General features: G+C 38.3%; 1 protein-coding gene across 6 annotated transcripts in view; it reads left to right on the forward strand.

Moving 5' to 3' along the window:
• The window catches only part of CFAP97 (cilia and flagella associated protein 97), a 28165-nt gene that overhangs the window by 2029 nt on the left and 8614 nt on the right, over window positions 1–17522 (forward strand). For all 6 annotated transcript variants that reach the window (XM_068136965.1, XM_068136966.1, XM_068136964.1 and 3 more), the window contains 3 exons: window positions 7111–7992; window positions 8080–8151; window positions 15384–15646. In XM_068136965.1, the coding sequence (XP_067993066.1) occupies window positions 7111–7992; window positions 8080–8151; window positions 15384–15646 (1217 nt within the window). The remainder of the gene's footprint in view (window positions 1–7110; window positions 7993–8079; window positions 8152–15383; window positions 15647–17522) is intronic.

Below are 17522 nucleotides of genomic sequence, written 5' to 3' on the forward strand. Positions count from 1 at the left end.
TGCATAAGACTTACGTGGGCTCAGAGAGCCATCAGAACTGCAGAGCCTCTTGAGGTTTTGAAAGTGCAGTTTGCCAATCCCTTTAGAAACTTGACCCAACAGCATACAGATGCTTCTGTAAGGAGTATTTTGTCAATCTTCAGGACAGATGATATGATCTGTGGCACAGGTGACAGGAGCATCTACAAGATTATTTTAAAGTCTGCCCAGTCAGGAGTTGGGGGATATAGTAATATACCTGGAGCTTAGAAGTAAAGGATTCAAAAGGAGCTGGCTCCTAGGTATCTTCTTAAGTTCATGGGAGATAAACAGACTTGTTATTATGATGGATGTACCTTAGTGCTTCCACCAGAGCTACACTTGAAAGTTGGTTTGTTTTTGTTTTTTTTCCTCTACTTTCTTGGTCTTATACTCAACCAACCTGGCAATGGAATGATCTGACACACAACCTACATTCCATGGCTGAATTGTTTTCCATCCAGCAATCTCAACTGATGTTAAGCCACAGATCAATGTTTGTCATGAAGCGTTTCCTTTTAATAACATAATAAACATTGGAGCTCCAGGAAACACATATTATGTTGAATTTAAAAGAGAGCCCTAACTTTTACCTTTTCAGCTGCCTTCCCATAGTGATATTTTTCATCTGAAGAAATTAACAAGTCATAAAAATACAATGCAGGAGAGGACCTAAAAGTGGCCTTTACCTCATTTGCTTCCTACACACATTCTGAGGAAACCCAAATATGCTTGGACTACAAGATTAAATTGTTAGAGAAGAAGTAATAACAGGTATAAATCCATCAAAGCTCAACAGTAGTAAATAGCATACCAGGTCATTCTTCGTGTTTTCCCTTACAATTATATCCCTGAAAGCTACAAATGTGATTTCTAGTTACAAGGCAAAACAAAGATTCAGGATACAATGTGTTTTTTGTGTGGGTGGCATCACTTATGCTTCTAGAGATGGAGGGCTCTATGAAGGAAATACCTTCAGAAGCTTGATCAGAGTTAAGGCTGGGGCTGACGACTAGATGAATGTCAAGTGCCCTTTATTAACCTCTCTCCCTTTCAAAAGGGAAGAGAAAGAGAATTGGAGAGACTTATGGGTTAGAAAACTAAAACTTTATCAAAACAATAGCAATAACAATGAAAAATATACAAATATATATATGTATATATTCAAAATCAATATTGAATGCAACCCCTAGATGGCAATTAAGTCACTGCTGTGGGGCAGGCACTGGGCTGGACTCGATGGCAGGCAGGAACTAGATTCAGGAGCTGGATTCCAGACTGCACAGATTGGGATTCTGGAATGCACAGATTGCGGTCAAAGGCAGAAAACCAGGCAGAATCCTCTTCAGATGCTTGCTGTTGGAGAAGGGGCTTGACCCTTGTGTTTTCTGAGCTTTATATTGAATATAATATATATAGAATGGAATCCCTTCTTGGTCATTTTTGGGTCACCTGTTCTGTCCACTCCTCCCTGGAGGTGCGAACTTGTGTTTTACAGAACCCCAACGTGATATACAAGATTTAACAGCAGCCTGGGTTCCTACAGGAGCAAATATAAGAGCCTTTCTGCATACCAGTCCTTGGTACTAACCACAAGCATTAAGCATTTTCACTTCTAGAAGTGGGTATTATCCACTAAAAAGGCAATGTTTGGAGGGCATATGGTATGCTGAACAGCTGTAGCAGGTTGTTCTGAACTTGGAAAATTAGAGTATCTCCTAAGCAGACTGGTTATTTCATTTATTGAGAGATTTCCCTCCAGGGAAATAGTATTGAGAGGTGTTTCCTCTGCATGCTTTGTTGTTTCTTAGTAGTAAAAATGAAAGGTTTAATTAAAGGGGAGGTAAGTAGGGCTGGGTATGTATGGTTTGTCAGGTGGCTGGAAGCAGATGCAGTAGTTAATCTTTACTACTATTGATTGTATCTAAGAGTAAACAAAGTTTTGGGTTACTATGTTTTCATGGTTTGAAAACTTAGTTTTCCCAGTGTTTCTGCTCTTTTAGATGAACCAGAAGCTGAACTTTCCTAATTGTCTTATTTCTTTATTGCTCTCTTCTAGATATTTTCAAATGTCTTTTTAATGTGTCTCAGCACAAAATGAGGAAGGGAGGGAGAAAGAGGGGGTTGGAGTTTGAACTAGTGTATTTTTAGTCTAACTTCTTTTAATGATTGTTGTTCTTAAAAGTCAGATGGCATACTTAGCGTTTTCACCCTCTCCCAAGCTCACCATGCAAAGAGGTGATTTGCCAGTCAGCAGGTTTAAGGGGGCAGGATCTCTGACAGAAAGTCAATGAGTAAAGTCAGAGGATTTTGGAGTGTCCTAAAGAACATTTGTCTTAGCTCTCAGGCATTTCTTTCTGCTTTCCTCAGAAGAGGGACTCACCCTCCTGATCTCAGAAGTATACATTTCCAGCTGAAAGTAGAGGTGCCATCTGTGGGAGCACTAACTGTGGGCTAGGAGAAGGTCACCTGCTTGGTTATTTCTCTTTGTATCAGTTACATTTACAAAGCAAAATTAATAACTCTAGATCAGAAAGGTCATTAGTGGAGCCAAATACAACATTGTTCTTGCTTCTGATACTTCACATATGTTTATTAATACCCTCTAAGATGATTTCTGTTCCTTTTTGTTGCAGGAAACGTTGACTCATCTTGAGTGTACTCTAGCTGTCTTGTATTATGACCTTTGTGGTGATGCACAGTGTGCATCTGAAATTTCTGATTCTGCCCACAGCATGCTTAAGGAGATTATTTTCCAATTCTAATAAAATACCAGAATCTTAAGACTTCCTGAAAGCACTTAAGGTCTTCAGAGGATGTAGAGCATACAAATTCAGAAAGTGGTGTTCTGTGTGCTAGGCCCATCCTCTTCCTTGATTATGAAAGTAGAACACTTAAAGGAAAGTTGATCACTGCTTTAATTTTGTATTTTATATTTTGTGTGATTTATTTCAGTACACCCCAATACCTGTATTTCAGAAAGTCTTCATTTCAAAAAGTGGAAGATTGATTGTATAAATTTAAGGTTTAACTCAGGTTAAAATATCTGAATCTTTCACTGGATACTTAATGTACTTCATAAGTGTTAGTTTCTAACATTCAAAAAATCAAAAGACAGTATGTGTTCAGGCACAAAACCACATCTAAATCTGTATCTTCACTCCATCACTTTCTATCTGCTATCCTACTTTTGTTTAAGGTGCTTTATATTGAAGCCTAAAGACCTGATGTTAGGCATTCCCTATGAAAGATACTCAGGTGCTGCAGTAGCTGGTAAGTCTGAAGTTGGCAGGGTAAAAAAGCTCTTGATGGATTTAGTGTAAACATGGTCTTGATCTTTGTTAAAGATGGAGGTGGATGTCCAAATGGTGCTTGTCCTCTGTGCAGTGCTTGGCCTATACAGGAGATAACTGATCTTCTGCTCTTGCAGTGGCTGACTTGTGAGAGCATGGATGTGGTCTTGCTAGGTAGCCAAATGCTCAGTGTGTAAACCTCATAATGAAAAAGTGTGGGTCCTTATTGTCCTGACAGCCAGCCTGTATGTTGTCCTTGGCTGCTCAGCCACTGCTTCCTCATCTTAGGTGGGTCAATCCTGATTTTTACAGGTGAAGGGATTAAAAAGTGGTGTAAACTAAGGGGAACTGCAGTGAGGAACAAAGTCAAATGCGTATGTTTGGCTGGGGTGATGGGTCGGTGTTATAGGTACAAGAAATAGGAGTGGTAGAGATTTGTATGGGGAGAGGAAATATTACAGTAAAAAATGACAATTCATGGCAAACCTGCTAATTTGAATTAGTCTTGTTAGAGGGTTTAATGGTATAAAGCCTCAGAAAGTATATATTAGTTGTAAATAAATATGATGGTCATTAGAATTAACAGTTAAGTAAGGATATTAAGTGGCAGTTTTCTTGGGATTTCAGGATCTCATTGATTCTGTGTTTGATAACATAGTAGAATTCTATACTTCTCACACTGGATCAGGTTGCTCAGGGCCCCATCCAGACTGCCTTAAAAACCTCCAGGGATGGGGCTTCTACCACCTCCCTGGGCAATCTTCATCATGGCTCAATCTTAATCAAAAACAACCCACTGCAGTTAGGCTCTTCCTGGGTCATACAGAGTGGGAAGGTGTCTGCTCTTCAGCTGGTGCTAATAGTGGACAGGGATATGCAGGCTAATCACCATCTTTTATTGACATTTGCTACCACTATGCTGTGCCTTCTTCCAATGTCTTGAGTTAAATCCTGTCCTTACTTGAAAGATTTTGTGCAGAAGAGAGACATCTGAGAAGTTGTGGCATGACCAAGTATTGTATTATAGCCAATGAGATACTGTTAGTCTCCTCTGAAGAAGTAGCATTCTGTAAACTGAAATCACATTGATGTGTTTATTACCTTCAAACACATTTTCTTTCCAACAGTACTAGTTAGTCTGTATGCACCTGCAAATCTGGGGGTTTTTGCCTTGTCCCCTTATGCTCTTACTGTTAGCACTGTTGTGCATGTATATCAAATCAGTTTGAGACAAGTGAAATAACCACATGTCTGCTTTTACTGATCAGTCATAATCTGTCTGAAGGTACAGACTGGTGAGATTCTAGTGCCTTAAAGTAGCAAAAATATTGCATCCCGGGGAAGGAAGGTTCTTGGTTTAGCACTGTACTTCCTACATTAATTTTCTTCACAAGTTGATTTTGCCCAAGTTGTATTTGCTCAAAAAATAATTCACAATCTATAGTCTATAGGTAATGCCAAAACACTCTTCTTGGTTCTTTTCTAGTTTAGGTCATGTGAGGTAGAAAATGAAATGTAGATAATGTGTTACAGTTCTACTTCTTGTTGTTGTTCTCCTGTATTGTATGTTTAGATGTATTAAAGTGTATTATTGCTGTTCTAGGAAGCTGCTCTAGGAGAGCTTCCAGGAACTTGTATGACAGTTGGGCATTGCAGACTGTACAGGCTGCCCAAAGCCAGGGATTGCAAGTGACATGGGGGTTGGACTCAATGACCTCTGGAGGTCCCTTCCAACCCATAACATCCTGTGATCTTGTGAATATGGAAAAAATTCCAAATTCCATGTAGCATTTCAAACTGAGAGTTTCCAGGTGGTTTACTCCTTTTGTTCTCATGCTCGAGCTAGGTGCTTTAAAGACTTTGTGGCACCAGAGCTGACCTCTGCTTCTGTTGTATAATAGCATTTTTGGTTTTATCCAATATTTAACCTTACTAAGTCTCTTTACAGGTCTTTGGCTTTGTGAATCTTAAAAGCAGGTGTGGAATCTCATGTGAGTTTAAGATTCATGTTGTGCTTTTTGTATTTGGGGTGCATATTTCAAATTCATCTACAACTGAGCATTATTTGACAAGTGGCAAGGTAACTGAGTGACATAGAATTGTTAGGGTTGGAAGGACCTCAAGGATCATCTAGTTCCACCCCCCCTGCCGTGGACACGGACTCCTCACACTAGATCAGGTTGCCCAAAACAACCCAAACCAAAACCCAACCAAACAAAATCCCCCCTCACTCTTTAAAAGTCTGTATTTTTAAGTCATTTTAGTTAAAAGCTTTCTTGGGAATAGTCTTGTGGTTTCAAAGCAAGTTTAGGAGTTCCTTTTTCTCCTTAGTTTGTAATGGCAACAAACTATAAGTGATTTTAAGGGAGACCATCCATCTTGTAAAATATTCTGGTACTCCTGTGTTATGTAGTTGCTTCCACTGTCTTTGGTTGTGGTTTCCTTGGCTCTGAAGCATTTAACATATTTATTGATTGCAGCATACAAATATAAAATCTGTTGTAAACAGTAGAAGGAAAGTATTGCTGGCTACTGGGAACTCTAGTCTTTACTGGCTAATTTTGTTTGGTTGTAGAATGAGGGGGATTTTGTTTTTTAAATCTGTGTATACCCTACTAAGGAGCAGAAACTTTCTTACCTTTCTCTGCCACATGCACAGGATCTACCGCCGTATATTTCACAACAGGAGCAGATTTGTAAAGACTAATGGTTAGCACTGATGATCTGATATCCACACTATATGTATTTGGACTAGCAGGCTGCTAATCCAAACTAAAGCACTGTCACACCCTACATCTATTACAATTTACCCTATAAAGCTATGAATCTTTTGATGTATATTGAAATTGCTACTTTAAGTGAAAGTCTGCAGTCTGAATGACTTTCTCAACCAAGATGATAACCACCTCATTCAAGGTTTTGAATGTAAAATCCAAACTGCTGATGGCTCATTAGTGACTCTGCTCCTTCAAGCCATTTTAAGCTAAAGTACTTCAGTTGATATGTTGTAATGTTGTAATACATTAGACTCTTCAGCTGCCAGCAGATTTGACTGATGTCCTTAGGAATAAATGTTTTTGAATAGTGACAGGTTTTGTAAATAAAGCTTTTCAGGTGTGCTGGGTTGAGGCAGCCCCCTTCCCCACCCTTGGCAACAATAAACACTCAGACAAATGGATTGCAAAAGTGATGGAAAGTTTAAATAGAAAGCAGTGAACTTTTACAGAAAAGCAAAAGCACAGTGACAAAGAAAGATCCCAAAACAGACCCAGAGAGATCCCATCCCCACCTGAGGGTACACCCAAGACCCCCAGGGCTCCTTCTTCCCCCTCCCACTGCTAGGCTAGTCTCAGCTGGCCAGACCTGAGACTGCCCATCCCCCCATGGCCTTGGGCCCAGCCAGGCCCAAAGCCAGGAGACTTCTCCCCCAGTTACCGGCTGACGGAGGAGGAAGAGAAGAGGAGGTGCTAGACTCCGCACTGGATCTTACAGTGGTGCAAAGGATTGTGGTAGGAAACACTACATAATTTCCTGTGTCCACCCCTCTGGGCTGGACTTCTGGACACAGGAAGTAAACATTGCAGGGGGGCACCCAGCTCAAACTGTAACATCAGGCTAAGATACCCACTGTGTGCAATAAATTGCTTTACAGAACTCAGTACAGAGTTGTCCGTAGCAACATAGCATAGTTAATTGCAGCATTATAAATTACTAGAGCTGAAAGAGTAAACCTATTATAATAAACATGTATTTAGATCTTTTTATGTTAATTTTTGGAAACCTTTTGTGATTGTTGCAGGTCGCACTTCCTATTTCAGTATGGACCGGTTTGAAGATATATCAGATGGCGAAGTGGATCATGCTTTCTTTGACAGTGATTTTGAGGAAGAGAAAAAGAAAGCTGAAGAAAATGTTGAGTGTGTAGAGAAAGGAAGTACAAAGGCAGCTGCTGCAGACCCCGATTTGGTTTCTAATTCAAAAGATAGCTGCCATGAGAAAGAAAGTGAAGAAAAGCAGACACCTTTGCAGGAGGATCAGTCCCTTAAAAATAGCACAGATCATCCTGGGGATGCTTCATCTTTGTCACTTTCTCCAGTTGTGGAGAATGCAGGTACATCTGGAGCAACATCTGCAGCAAGTATGGGAGCACAGGAGAATGTTCCTGCAGGAATCCCCAAAATAGTTAAAGAGAGTGAAGATGACTATTATACAGATGAAGAAGATAGTAGTGATGATGGCAAGAAACAGAAGGTTAGACCAAAGTCAGCTAAGCAATCGAACAATATAAAAAAGGCTGGCAAAAAATACACTAATATCAGCTCCTCCTCCTCTTCTTCTTCTTCCTCATCCTCCTCTTCATCTTCATCCTCAAGCTCAGATACAGATTGTTCTGATACAGATTCTGATAGCTGTTTATCGGATTCATCACATTCTTCCTCAAAGAGGAATGCTTGTAGGAATGCTCTTCTGTCTCCAAAACAAAAATTCAAGTCAGCAATGAAGTTAGCAGAAGATAGAACAAAGCTTGGTGACTACCTGGAGGAGTCTGAAGACACAGTGACTGATGTAACCCCTCTGTCAACTCCAGATATCAGTCCTATCCAATCTTTTGAACTTGCAGCATCAAATGATAAGAAACTAAAAGTAAAAAGACAGGAACATGTGAACCAAGAATTATATGGTAATTTTGAGGAATTTAAGTGCAACAGAGAATTTGTAAAAGCTATGGGGCTGGGAAATCCAATCTTATATCTATTTTTCTCATTAGATTCCGATTTAGATCGCAGATATAGTCGAAAAGTCTTGCATGATGCCATGGACCTGAATCAGCTTTTGAAAGGTAATGTTCAAATTTTCTTTTTACAAGATATGACAGCTCTACATTGTAGAGAACAATTGACCTCTAATAGAAGAGAATGAGGTTAATGTGCCACATGTTTTTCAAACTGGTTTGCGATTAAGCTGTGTTGGTTTAATTCTTTTGAATTCTTACATATGTAAACAGTACTGATTCTCCAGTGGAATGAAGCAGCATGTGTATGAGTATGTGTTGGTATGCATATACCTAGAAGTAAGACAGACAGGGTAAACCACTAAATGAGATTTGATATATTAGCAAATTAAGTAGGGAAGCTACACATGTGTGTTGAGAACTCGGGGTTTACTGGACTGTGCCACAATTTACTATCCTAAGTAACACACCAACCTGGGTTATCAACCTTCAAAACTGAAAGGCTGTCCAAAACTACAGCACATGAGAAACGATATTTATATCTTTAAACCTTTCATATCTCTTTGATAATGAAATGGAATTATTTGAGATTCTTTCTGTGAACCAAGTGTCTGTGTTCTGAAATACCATAAAGTTGAGTAAACGTGTTTTAATGAGAAAAACAACCGATAATCTTTATTCAAATGTGAGCGGTTGCTTCTTGCCGGTAAGGTTTCTTAAATCTTAATAGCAAAGCGATGAGACAGAACTTGGAATCTCTTTCCCTATATTCATTGCAAACCTTCATTGTATGGGGTGAGGATGCACTGGGACCTCTTGTGTGTATTTTAAAGTCTGTGTAGTGCTTTTGCCCTTGTTTCCCTGGTCCAGAATTTTCAGTAGCAAAATTAATAGACTAAAAGAGGCTAGAGTCAAGATAGTTGCTGATTTCAAAAGAGGAAAACTTCTTACAGTCTCAGCCTGGTACATTTCAACCCAGGTTTGCTATATTGTGGTAGGTCTGTCATGATTGAAACTGTGTATCATCTTTCTTCACTTTGTACTTTGCCAGACTTAACCTCAAGTGAGTAAGAACTCACAATACATTGTAGACATTATTTAACTTTCCTATGAGTAGGAATTATGATCCTATTTGTACAAAAACTCTTACAATACTAACAAGAGCAGAGGTAGCCACCAAGACAGACACAGCTGATTCTCATCTCTGAACGGTCCTTGTGCCCTAGATACTCTTTTTGCACTAGAAAAGACTCCAACCACTTGCCAAAATATGCTATTAGAAGAGATGTTGCTAGGCAATTCAAATTATGATGTCCTACATCTTTATTTGTTCCCTGATAGCAAGAAGCTATTTAATAATTGGTGATTGTGGAAGGATTGATCTCCTCATGAAGACAAATGGGTATTATAGCTTGGAGTAAGTATTCTCAGAGATGAATCTCTGTTGGGGGGAGCAGTAGTCTTTTTTTTCCCAAAACTGAAGAACAATTCAAAATAATTATAATAAAGAATGAGTAATGAGAGGTGGAATTCATATAGTCTGGCAGCTAATGTTCCTGATTAACATGCATATTACTCCCAACTGCCTTTCTGAATTGGCAAACACAACATATTTTAATTGCTTTAGGTATTTTGTAGTTTAAATTGGGCTGTATTATTAATGGTGGAAGTAACCAGTCTGGTAAAATAGGAACTAATCTTATTCTGAGTTATTGCTTCTAGGTGTTTCTGTACTTACTTATAAAAAAAAATAAGTGCAAATCATTTCCCTCCCCCCTGAGTCTGCATGAAATGTTCATCATAGCCATGAATATTGCCTCAAATGAGAACAGTGTAAGTCCATACTTGAGTGCACAGAGTATTTAAATGATGAACAGTATGTCTCAGATTTGGTTTTGGAGTATAGTAATCTCTGCTGATGAAGCATTTTGCGTAATATTTTCATCAGGTATGCTTGTAATGTAGCTGGACCTAAGCATTCCCAGCAGTTTTGTGAATTTAATGTCCCAGGGTCCCCAGAACCTTGCAGAGTTTCAGTATGTTCTGTTACTGTGTTGTTTCTAGGTGTGCAGTAATTAATTTGGTACCGTGCTACACTCTGGTAACATGAACATTTGGGAAGACTAGAATCCCTTATGTTAGAAAAGAAGAAAGAAAGAAGAAATCTGTTAAATGCATGGTATTCAAAGAACAAGTTTTGTCCTGGAACAAGAGTCTGGTTATTAAGCAGTGAGTCAGTTTGTGTGTCTTAAAATAGAATTCATTTGAAGCATTTAGAGAAAATGTTGCAGTTAAATTAAAATGGAGTTAAAATAGTTTTCCCCCTGTGTTATATGTCCTTGACACATATTGTGCTTATATTGCAAACGATTGATTTTTAGAAGTGTGTGTTAAAATAATTTAGATAAAAATTTATCAAGCCCTTGCGTCTCCTAAAGCTCTGCTTGTTCCTGACAGAAGCCATTCTGAATATTGTGTTTTGAATGCTTTTTAGCTGGGTATTGTGCAGTTTTTTCACTGATTGTAGAAGGAGTCTTTAGTGACTAGAACTTGGAACAAGAGATTGCTTAGAGATCTGTGCTAGCACTTGGTTACTTTCTGGAAGTTGATGGCTTGTTTATGCTGTTACTTGGGTCAGCTTCACCAGATACAGCAGTCTCCATTCAGCCTGTGGAAAATAACTTCAATGGTTTCAGTCATAATCACAGAAATCTACATGATAACAGTAGCTGGGAGCAAATTGAAGATTATGCTTGAAAAGTGGAGAGAAGCAGGTTCTGCCTGTGGCCAAGGACAGATAAAGCATATGGATGTCATCCTTAGGTTTGCTTTTATTAGACAGGAGTTGAGCCCTTTGTGAAAGGGAAGGAAGAAGTACAATAAAATGTGCAGCTTTCAGAACCTGCAGGTTGTGTGGCTGTATTGGCATTGCTTTGCCTGCACACTGGTGTAGGAGAAGCATGTGAACAGCAGAGCCCTCTTGAAAGCAGATATAGCACAAAGGAAGACATAGACACATGCAGTGAAGAAACTGTGGAGCCCAGGTGTCTGTAAGCTACCATGTCAAGGTGTGGGGTGCGTGCTCACACTGTCTCAGTTGCAAGGAGCCTGCAGTTCACAGTGGGAACAGTATCACTAGAAACTGCAGGCCATATTGAAAGCAGAGAAGGTGCAGGGTGGATGGATAAACATGGTACTATTTTGATTGATCTCTCTTGCATGTTTCCAAGCAGCAGTGTCTGATGCTCAGTTCAAAGTGACTTGGCACTCAGTGGGAGGGAGCATTTCCCTGCAGCGCTCTTTCTGAGGAGAGTTTATATTTTACAAACCTCTCCTTACTCTTTACCTCTTTTTTACCACCTGCATGGAAAAAAAATGCAGATGTGATTATAATTTTTCAGGTAGAAATAGTTCTTTTATTTCATGATGTTACACAGGCTTTTGCATGCAATTCTCTTATGAGTCCACTGACTTTTGGAAAATTAAAATTAACTCGGAGCAATATTTGAAACCTACAATAATAAATGTCAGAGCTATATCTTCTGCTGTATTCTTCAGTAATATGAACACAAAAAGATAATTCAAAATGCCAGTGCAAGGAAATATTGTCAAAGAGTCATTTGGAAATGAAGCTCCATGTTAGAAAGCTGGGAATAAAAAATCTGGAGAAATTTCTGATCCTGTTTTGCTTGATCCTATGTTTTGATCCAGTGTCCTATGTAATTTTAAGAAATTGAGGTTATGCACATAAATAGATGGGTTAAGCATATGAGTGTTAAGTAAGCACCCATTACACTACAGTCCTGTTCCGTCTTGAGACGAGTCTCATGCCTGAACTCTGTAGTTCAGGATATAGTTATATGCTAAAAATTCTGCATGTATCTTTATCTGAATGTATGTTGGGTGTCAACACAGGAGTAGTGGGATCCACGAGCTACACAGGGTGTTAGTTTAGTGCTTCATATTTTCTTTCCTGTAAAATGAGGTTGATACCTGCTTATTTTACAGAAGTGTCTGTGAGACTTAGTTTGTAAATCCATGGTATTAGCTATTATTAACTTGAGGAGGTGGTGTCATGGGGTAAGTAGGACAATGGGCTGCAAGCTGAAGACCTGATCCTTGAAGCATCACTAACCTGTATGCACTCTGATAAATCTTTTTGCCTCTTCTGGACCGTAGATTGTAAGTAGTCAAAGCTCACTTGGTGCAAGACACTGTGATATAAATATAATTATTATGAAATAAAAGCTGTCTGTTTCTGAATAAAAGCTACTGTAGAAGACTAAAGAGCAACTTCCACTGAGCCTGTAGGAATTGCTTTAACTTTTTGTGCTATAATTTGTCAGTCAGGAAGTAGAATAAGTGGTGGGGTTTTTTCTCTAACACATACCTCTTAGGCATATGTTATCTATAGTCTCATTCACACTGAACTAGTTAGTATATTTGTAGAATAACTGTTACTATCTAAATTTAAAGTAGTCTTAAAAATATGTAACACCTACACTCTACTGCTGAACTAAACGTTAGAGCTTTTCCATTCTTTAGTTTGGGTGTTCATAATTTGAACTGTCAATGTGCATACATATGCATTGGTTTTGCAGGTCTGTTGAGGTAGAGTAGCAATTATTAGTTTATTCTGATACTGAGAGTTTGAAAACAGATTGAAAATCCTTACGATTGTGAAGAGATGCAGACTTCATCCATAAGACAATGCTTAATTTAGGGGAAAGAACTTTTTACACTTGTAGCATACCTGTTGTCTGTCTTATGATATCAGTAAATAACTAGCAGCTCTATTTAAGCATATCAAAATAGGGAAAGTTTATACTTGAAAAGCATATTTTCATTTTCTTAAAATCCCCAACATCTAATCATGAAATCTCAAATTTTTGTAAATCTGGCATATGAAATAAGGGATACTCTAGAAATATTTGTTTAGATACTACAGGGAAATAGTTTTGATAAGAACTGTTAGGCACTTATGAAGAACAGTGATCTAATCCTTTTGTATTTTTCAAATGTATTACAGTCGTCATAGGGGGATAGTAACAAACAGCACCAGGCAGGCACACGAAGTGTAAGCACTGAAGCAGTTTAAGACATTTTTCTCTACTGGGATTGCAACAGCAAGACTGAAACATGCATGATTTTAAAGTTAGCCTTACTGCCATTAAGACAACTGTATCATCCTGTCCTACTTGACTTGCTAATTTCTATTTTATATAACCTTTGTCCTTTCTTGCACTGCAAGCTCATTTCAACACTTACAAATTGAAAGCAATAAACAGCTTGTTTATTGCTTAAAATAGTCAGGTGTCTCTCCATGGAAACCAGCTTTCATAGAAGTCCTGTGAATACCAGTGCATTTTCTTTTCCTACTTACCAGCAAATGAGAAGTAGACTGCACAGTGTGCAAGTCTTTATGCAAATACTGCTGCTTGTTTATCCCTTTACCCTAAATTACTGATTTGTGGTTTGGCTGACAATGAAGTAGTAAGTAGGGATTTAGTGAAATTACTTACTACAGGTGAATCTTAAACTTTAAAACTCTTTAAACTTTAACCTTGTACTGTAGTGTCCCCTCATGTTGTCATTTGCCACTGCAAAAACAGCCAGCTAAACCTTTCATTTAGGCATAGTGATTAAAGAGTTAAGATTTAAGCCATTAAGGGCTGCCTCAGTCTTCCACAAAAATTGCTGATGTGCAAGTGTTTGAGGAATTACCACTGCATGTCAGTTTCTTTTTTTAATTTCTGCTTTTCTCAAAGTTTCTGCTTTGGATGCTTGCTGTGCTGGTATGGGGCTTTTAGGGATGAGAATGAAAGGTGTCTTCTGGAGAAACTGTGTATTGGAGGAATGTGGGGAATGGCTTGAGTAAGGCATCCTCATCTGTGTCTCGGCTCCAGAAATTTGTTTGGTCTAACCTGGTACTGCCATTCCTTTACCATAGGTAATGCAGTGGGGTTTTTTTCAGGGTAATACTATTATAGCAAAACTCTGAAAACACTTGCCAGAAGACCTTCTGCAGAGCTTTAGAAAGCAGAGGCTTAGAAAGTTGGTCCGTAGCTAAGCTCCAGTGGAACTATAATAAATACAGCTGGCTCTGGCAAAGAGTGAAGTTTCCAAGTTATCTTATCATGCTCTTGTGCAAGTCTGTCTTGCTGTGTATTTTAAAGTGTACCTTACTTGTTCTTCTGTCTTGAAATCTCATAACCTGGTTTAACTTCTTGGGGGTTTTTACTGTTTTAAATTGCCATGCCGCAGTAATTTTTCTCCTGTTATACATGCTCACTGATTTCTCTCCATCCAGTAATTTAATTGTCATCTTTCCTTTTGCAACTCCTGGCCCAACATGATGTAGGATCACTTCAGGAGCAAAGGATGAACAAAATCACTTTGGGAAATGTGATTTGTGTTTGAGTAATGCTTCCCTGGTGTCAGTTTTCTCTGAAGCGTTTCTGTTCTGCCTTTCAGCTGAGACAGAGAAGTTAGATATCTTTGGAGCAAAGTTTAAATGTCTTTCCACATGCAAACTTCTAAGTACTAATTTATGGTTTAGTTCTGGCTTCCTGAAGCTGTGTTTTCTGTCTCTTGAAAAACTTCTCTGATGCCTGTATTGGTGCCACAAATTCTACTGTGATAGTTATGTGATAATTAGGTTCAATGTTGCTTTCATGCTGTATGATGGAGGCCACACTAGCATATACATGTTGTCTGTGCTGATTGCTGATACCATAGCAACCACAGTAAAAATAATTTAGGATGGAAGTCTGAGCATAATGTGTCAGTGTAGAAGATTGGAAAGAATGCTGGTAAAGATAAAGAGTAAGGATGATGAGAGTCAAAAGGGGGAGTTGGGAATACTGACCATGCGGAAGCAATTACTGTGAATGTAAGGCTGGTTTATATGCTGATACCCTACTAACAGAGATGTATATTCTACACAAATGATTACAGAGGGTCTGTGTGCATGCTGCTGATTATTTTGTATTGCTTAGTTGTTAAAATCATAGCATTTGTTTCACTGCATCTGTTCAGTTCCTCTGGGTTACCAGTTCTAAAAGAGATAGGTAGGTTTCCCAGTGAAAATTAAGCAGATTGGGTTTAGGGAAGGCCAAAATAATACTTTTTGTGGTATGATTTGTGTAAGATCAATGTGCTGAGGACAACTGAGCACCCTTGAAAAATTCTGAAATGCATAAATCTGGAGTTTAGATGAGGGGAGGTGAAATGTGCCTTTTTCATGTCTATAAATAAATCCTAATAACAATGCAATATTTGATTTGGGTTTTGCTTTGGTTTTTTTAATCTGAGTCTTGTACTTCTTGGCCATTTTAAAGCTTTCCTGCAGTTGGAGAAAAAAGAACAAAAACTAACCATTGATCCACCATCTAAAGGAGCAAGGAAAAATTATTCTTTTACAAATGAAGAAGTGAGGCAGATTGATCGGGAAAACCAAAGGTTGCTAAAAGAACTGTCCAGACAGTCTGCAAAGCCAAGGAGGAGCACCACGTTGAAAAAGTCAGCTGTACCGTCTCCTAGATTGTATCACAGTGCCCTCAACAGGCAAAAGGAGCAGCAAAGAATTGAAAGGGAAAACCTGGTAAGTCTTGAGAATTGGTTTTGATCAATAAATTGAGATGAACCATTTACTATCGAATGAACTACTGCCAAATACTTACAAAATTGATACGGCAGCACTTTGGAGCTTTGCTGCAGTAAGTTTGCAATGAATTTCCATTGCTGTTTGCATAATTGTTTGTATGTTTGAACAGAGAAGGAGGGAGATATGCTGCTTTTTTTTTTTTTTCAAGTGAAAATTGGTTTTGGTTTATATGAGTTTCCTCTGCTTTAGTATCATCAGCTTAAGAGTAACAACCATTATTGCTAAAACGCTTCTGACTTTGGATAGCAGTCTGACTATTCACCCTGCTGCGTGCTGATTGCTCATCTCTGCAAAACAGGCTTACACAAAAATAAAACAATCAATGTAATAGCACCAAACCTATTATGTTTGAAATACAAAGGATGCAATGCAAATGTCAGGTTTGGGGTTTTCACACATTTTATAGCTCTCCATGTGTTTCAGTATTTGCAGTGCTCTGCTCGTCACAGTACTTGAACATAATGGCAATCACTGGAACTTTAGCAGAAAACAGAAATTCAGACTCATTTATAAGGGTATTTGCAGATAACAAAAATAAATTGTAACAAAAATAATACTGGTTTGAATAAGGTATTCGTAGGGATTGAATTGTAGCACATACAATGACATTTTTTTTATCTCCCAGTTGTTTGTTAGTGTGCTTGAAAAGGAGATAAAATAGAGTTAACTTACTTGGAAAATTCATAGTGGAAGTAATTTATTCACTTTTTTCTTCTGTATAAGAGTAGGGTGCAATTTCCTTTTACAAAAATACTTATACATTGAGGGAGTCTAATTTACCTGTTCAGGAAAATCCATTGGGTTTTGGTTCTTCCAGCTTTCAGACATGCAGATTTTTAGAGCTTTTCAAAGCAGGAAACTTTCTCCCCTCAGTTTCCGCTTCTCCAAGCTAAAGAGACCTATCTCCCTTAGTCTTTCCTCATAAGATGTTCCAAAATGTTGAAAGCAGGACGTGCCCTTCCATATAAACCTTCATAATAAGAGTGTACTCTTAGGCTGTAGGGAGGAAATACTGTGTCATTGTCATGTCTAGTAGTAATGTGCTCTACTATGTAACAATAGATGATTACTGTAAATTAATGTATATTTTCACCATATAATTCTGTTCATTCAAAGCCACAAGCCTTTTCTCTTATATGTTGTAATATTTTGTCCAGTATTTTGCAACATTTGTATCAAAAATTCAACAAACCTAAGCATGTATATTCTTTTTACATATTGCTGGTTAGTACATCTTTAGAGATTAATAGTAGTTGCTTGTAGTCCAAGAAATAATATCCTTCATTTACTTATTCATTTATGCTTTAGTTCTTGTCAGTAACATCAGTGGACATGTTTGACATCAGACTCATTCCTTAGAATTTATGTTAGGACATTGTGTTACTTGAGACTGTAAAAACACTTGGTTTAGTCTTTTCCCCAAACTCAGGAGGTGAGATACTCTTCTATTCTTTTTGTGAGAGCAGTTCATCCGTACAGCTAGTGTGTGTTGTTTGACACCACTATCCTTTTTTAGCTGTTTTGTGTACTTTTTTCATTCTGTTGGAAGAGTAGGTGTACCTAGAGCATCACAGCTGTAACATCAATATTTTTCTAGCACTCCCTTTGGGGATTAAAACTACAACATGCTTTTCTTGCTGAGTGTAAATGAAAGAGATGCCCTACCCTGCTCATTGGTCAGGGGATTTTGGCTTCATACAGCTGGGAGTATGTGCTTTATGAACTCAGTTTTCTTCTGCCCAGCAGCTTTCGTCACCTTTTGTAGACTGAAGAACTGAAATTCTGTGGAATTTTCTTCTCAATCTTTCTTTTA

Source organism: Melanerpes formicivorus, unplaced genomic scaffold (assembly GCF_026170545.1).
Source record: "Melanerpes formicivorus ecotype bairdi unplaced genomic scaffold, bMelFor1.0.p_v2 SCAF_4, whole genome shotgun sequence".
In the NCBI taxonomy this organism is placed as follows: domain Eukaryota; kingdom Metazoa; phylum Chordata; class Aves; order Piciformes; family Picidae; genus Melanerpes; species Melanerpes formicivorus.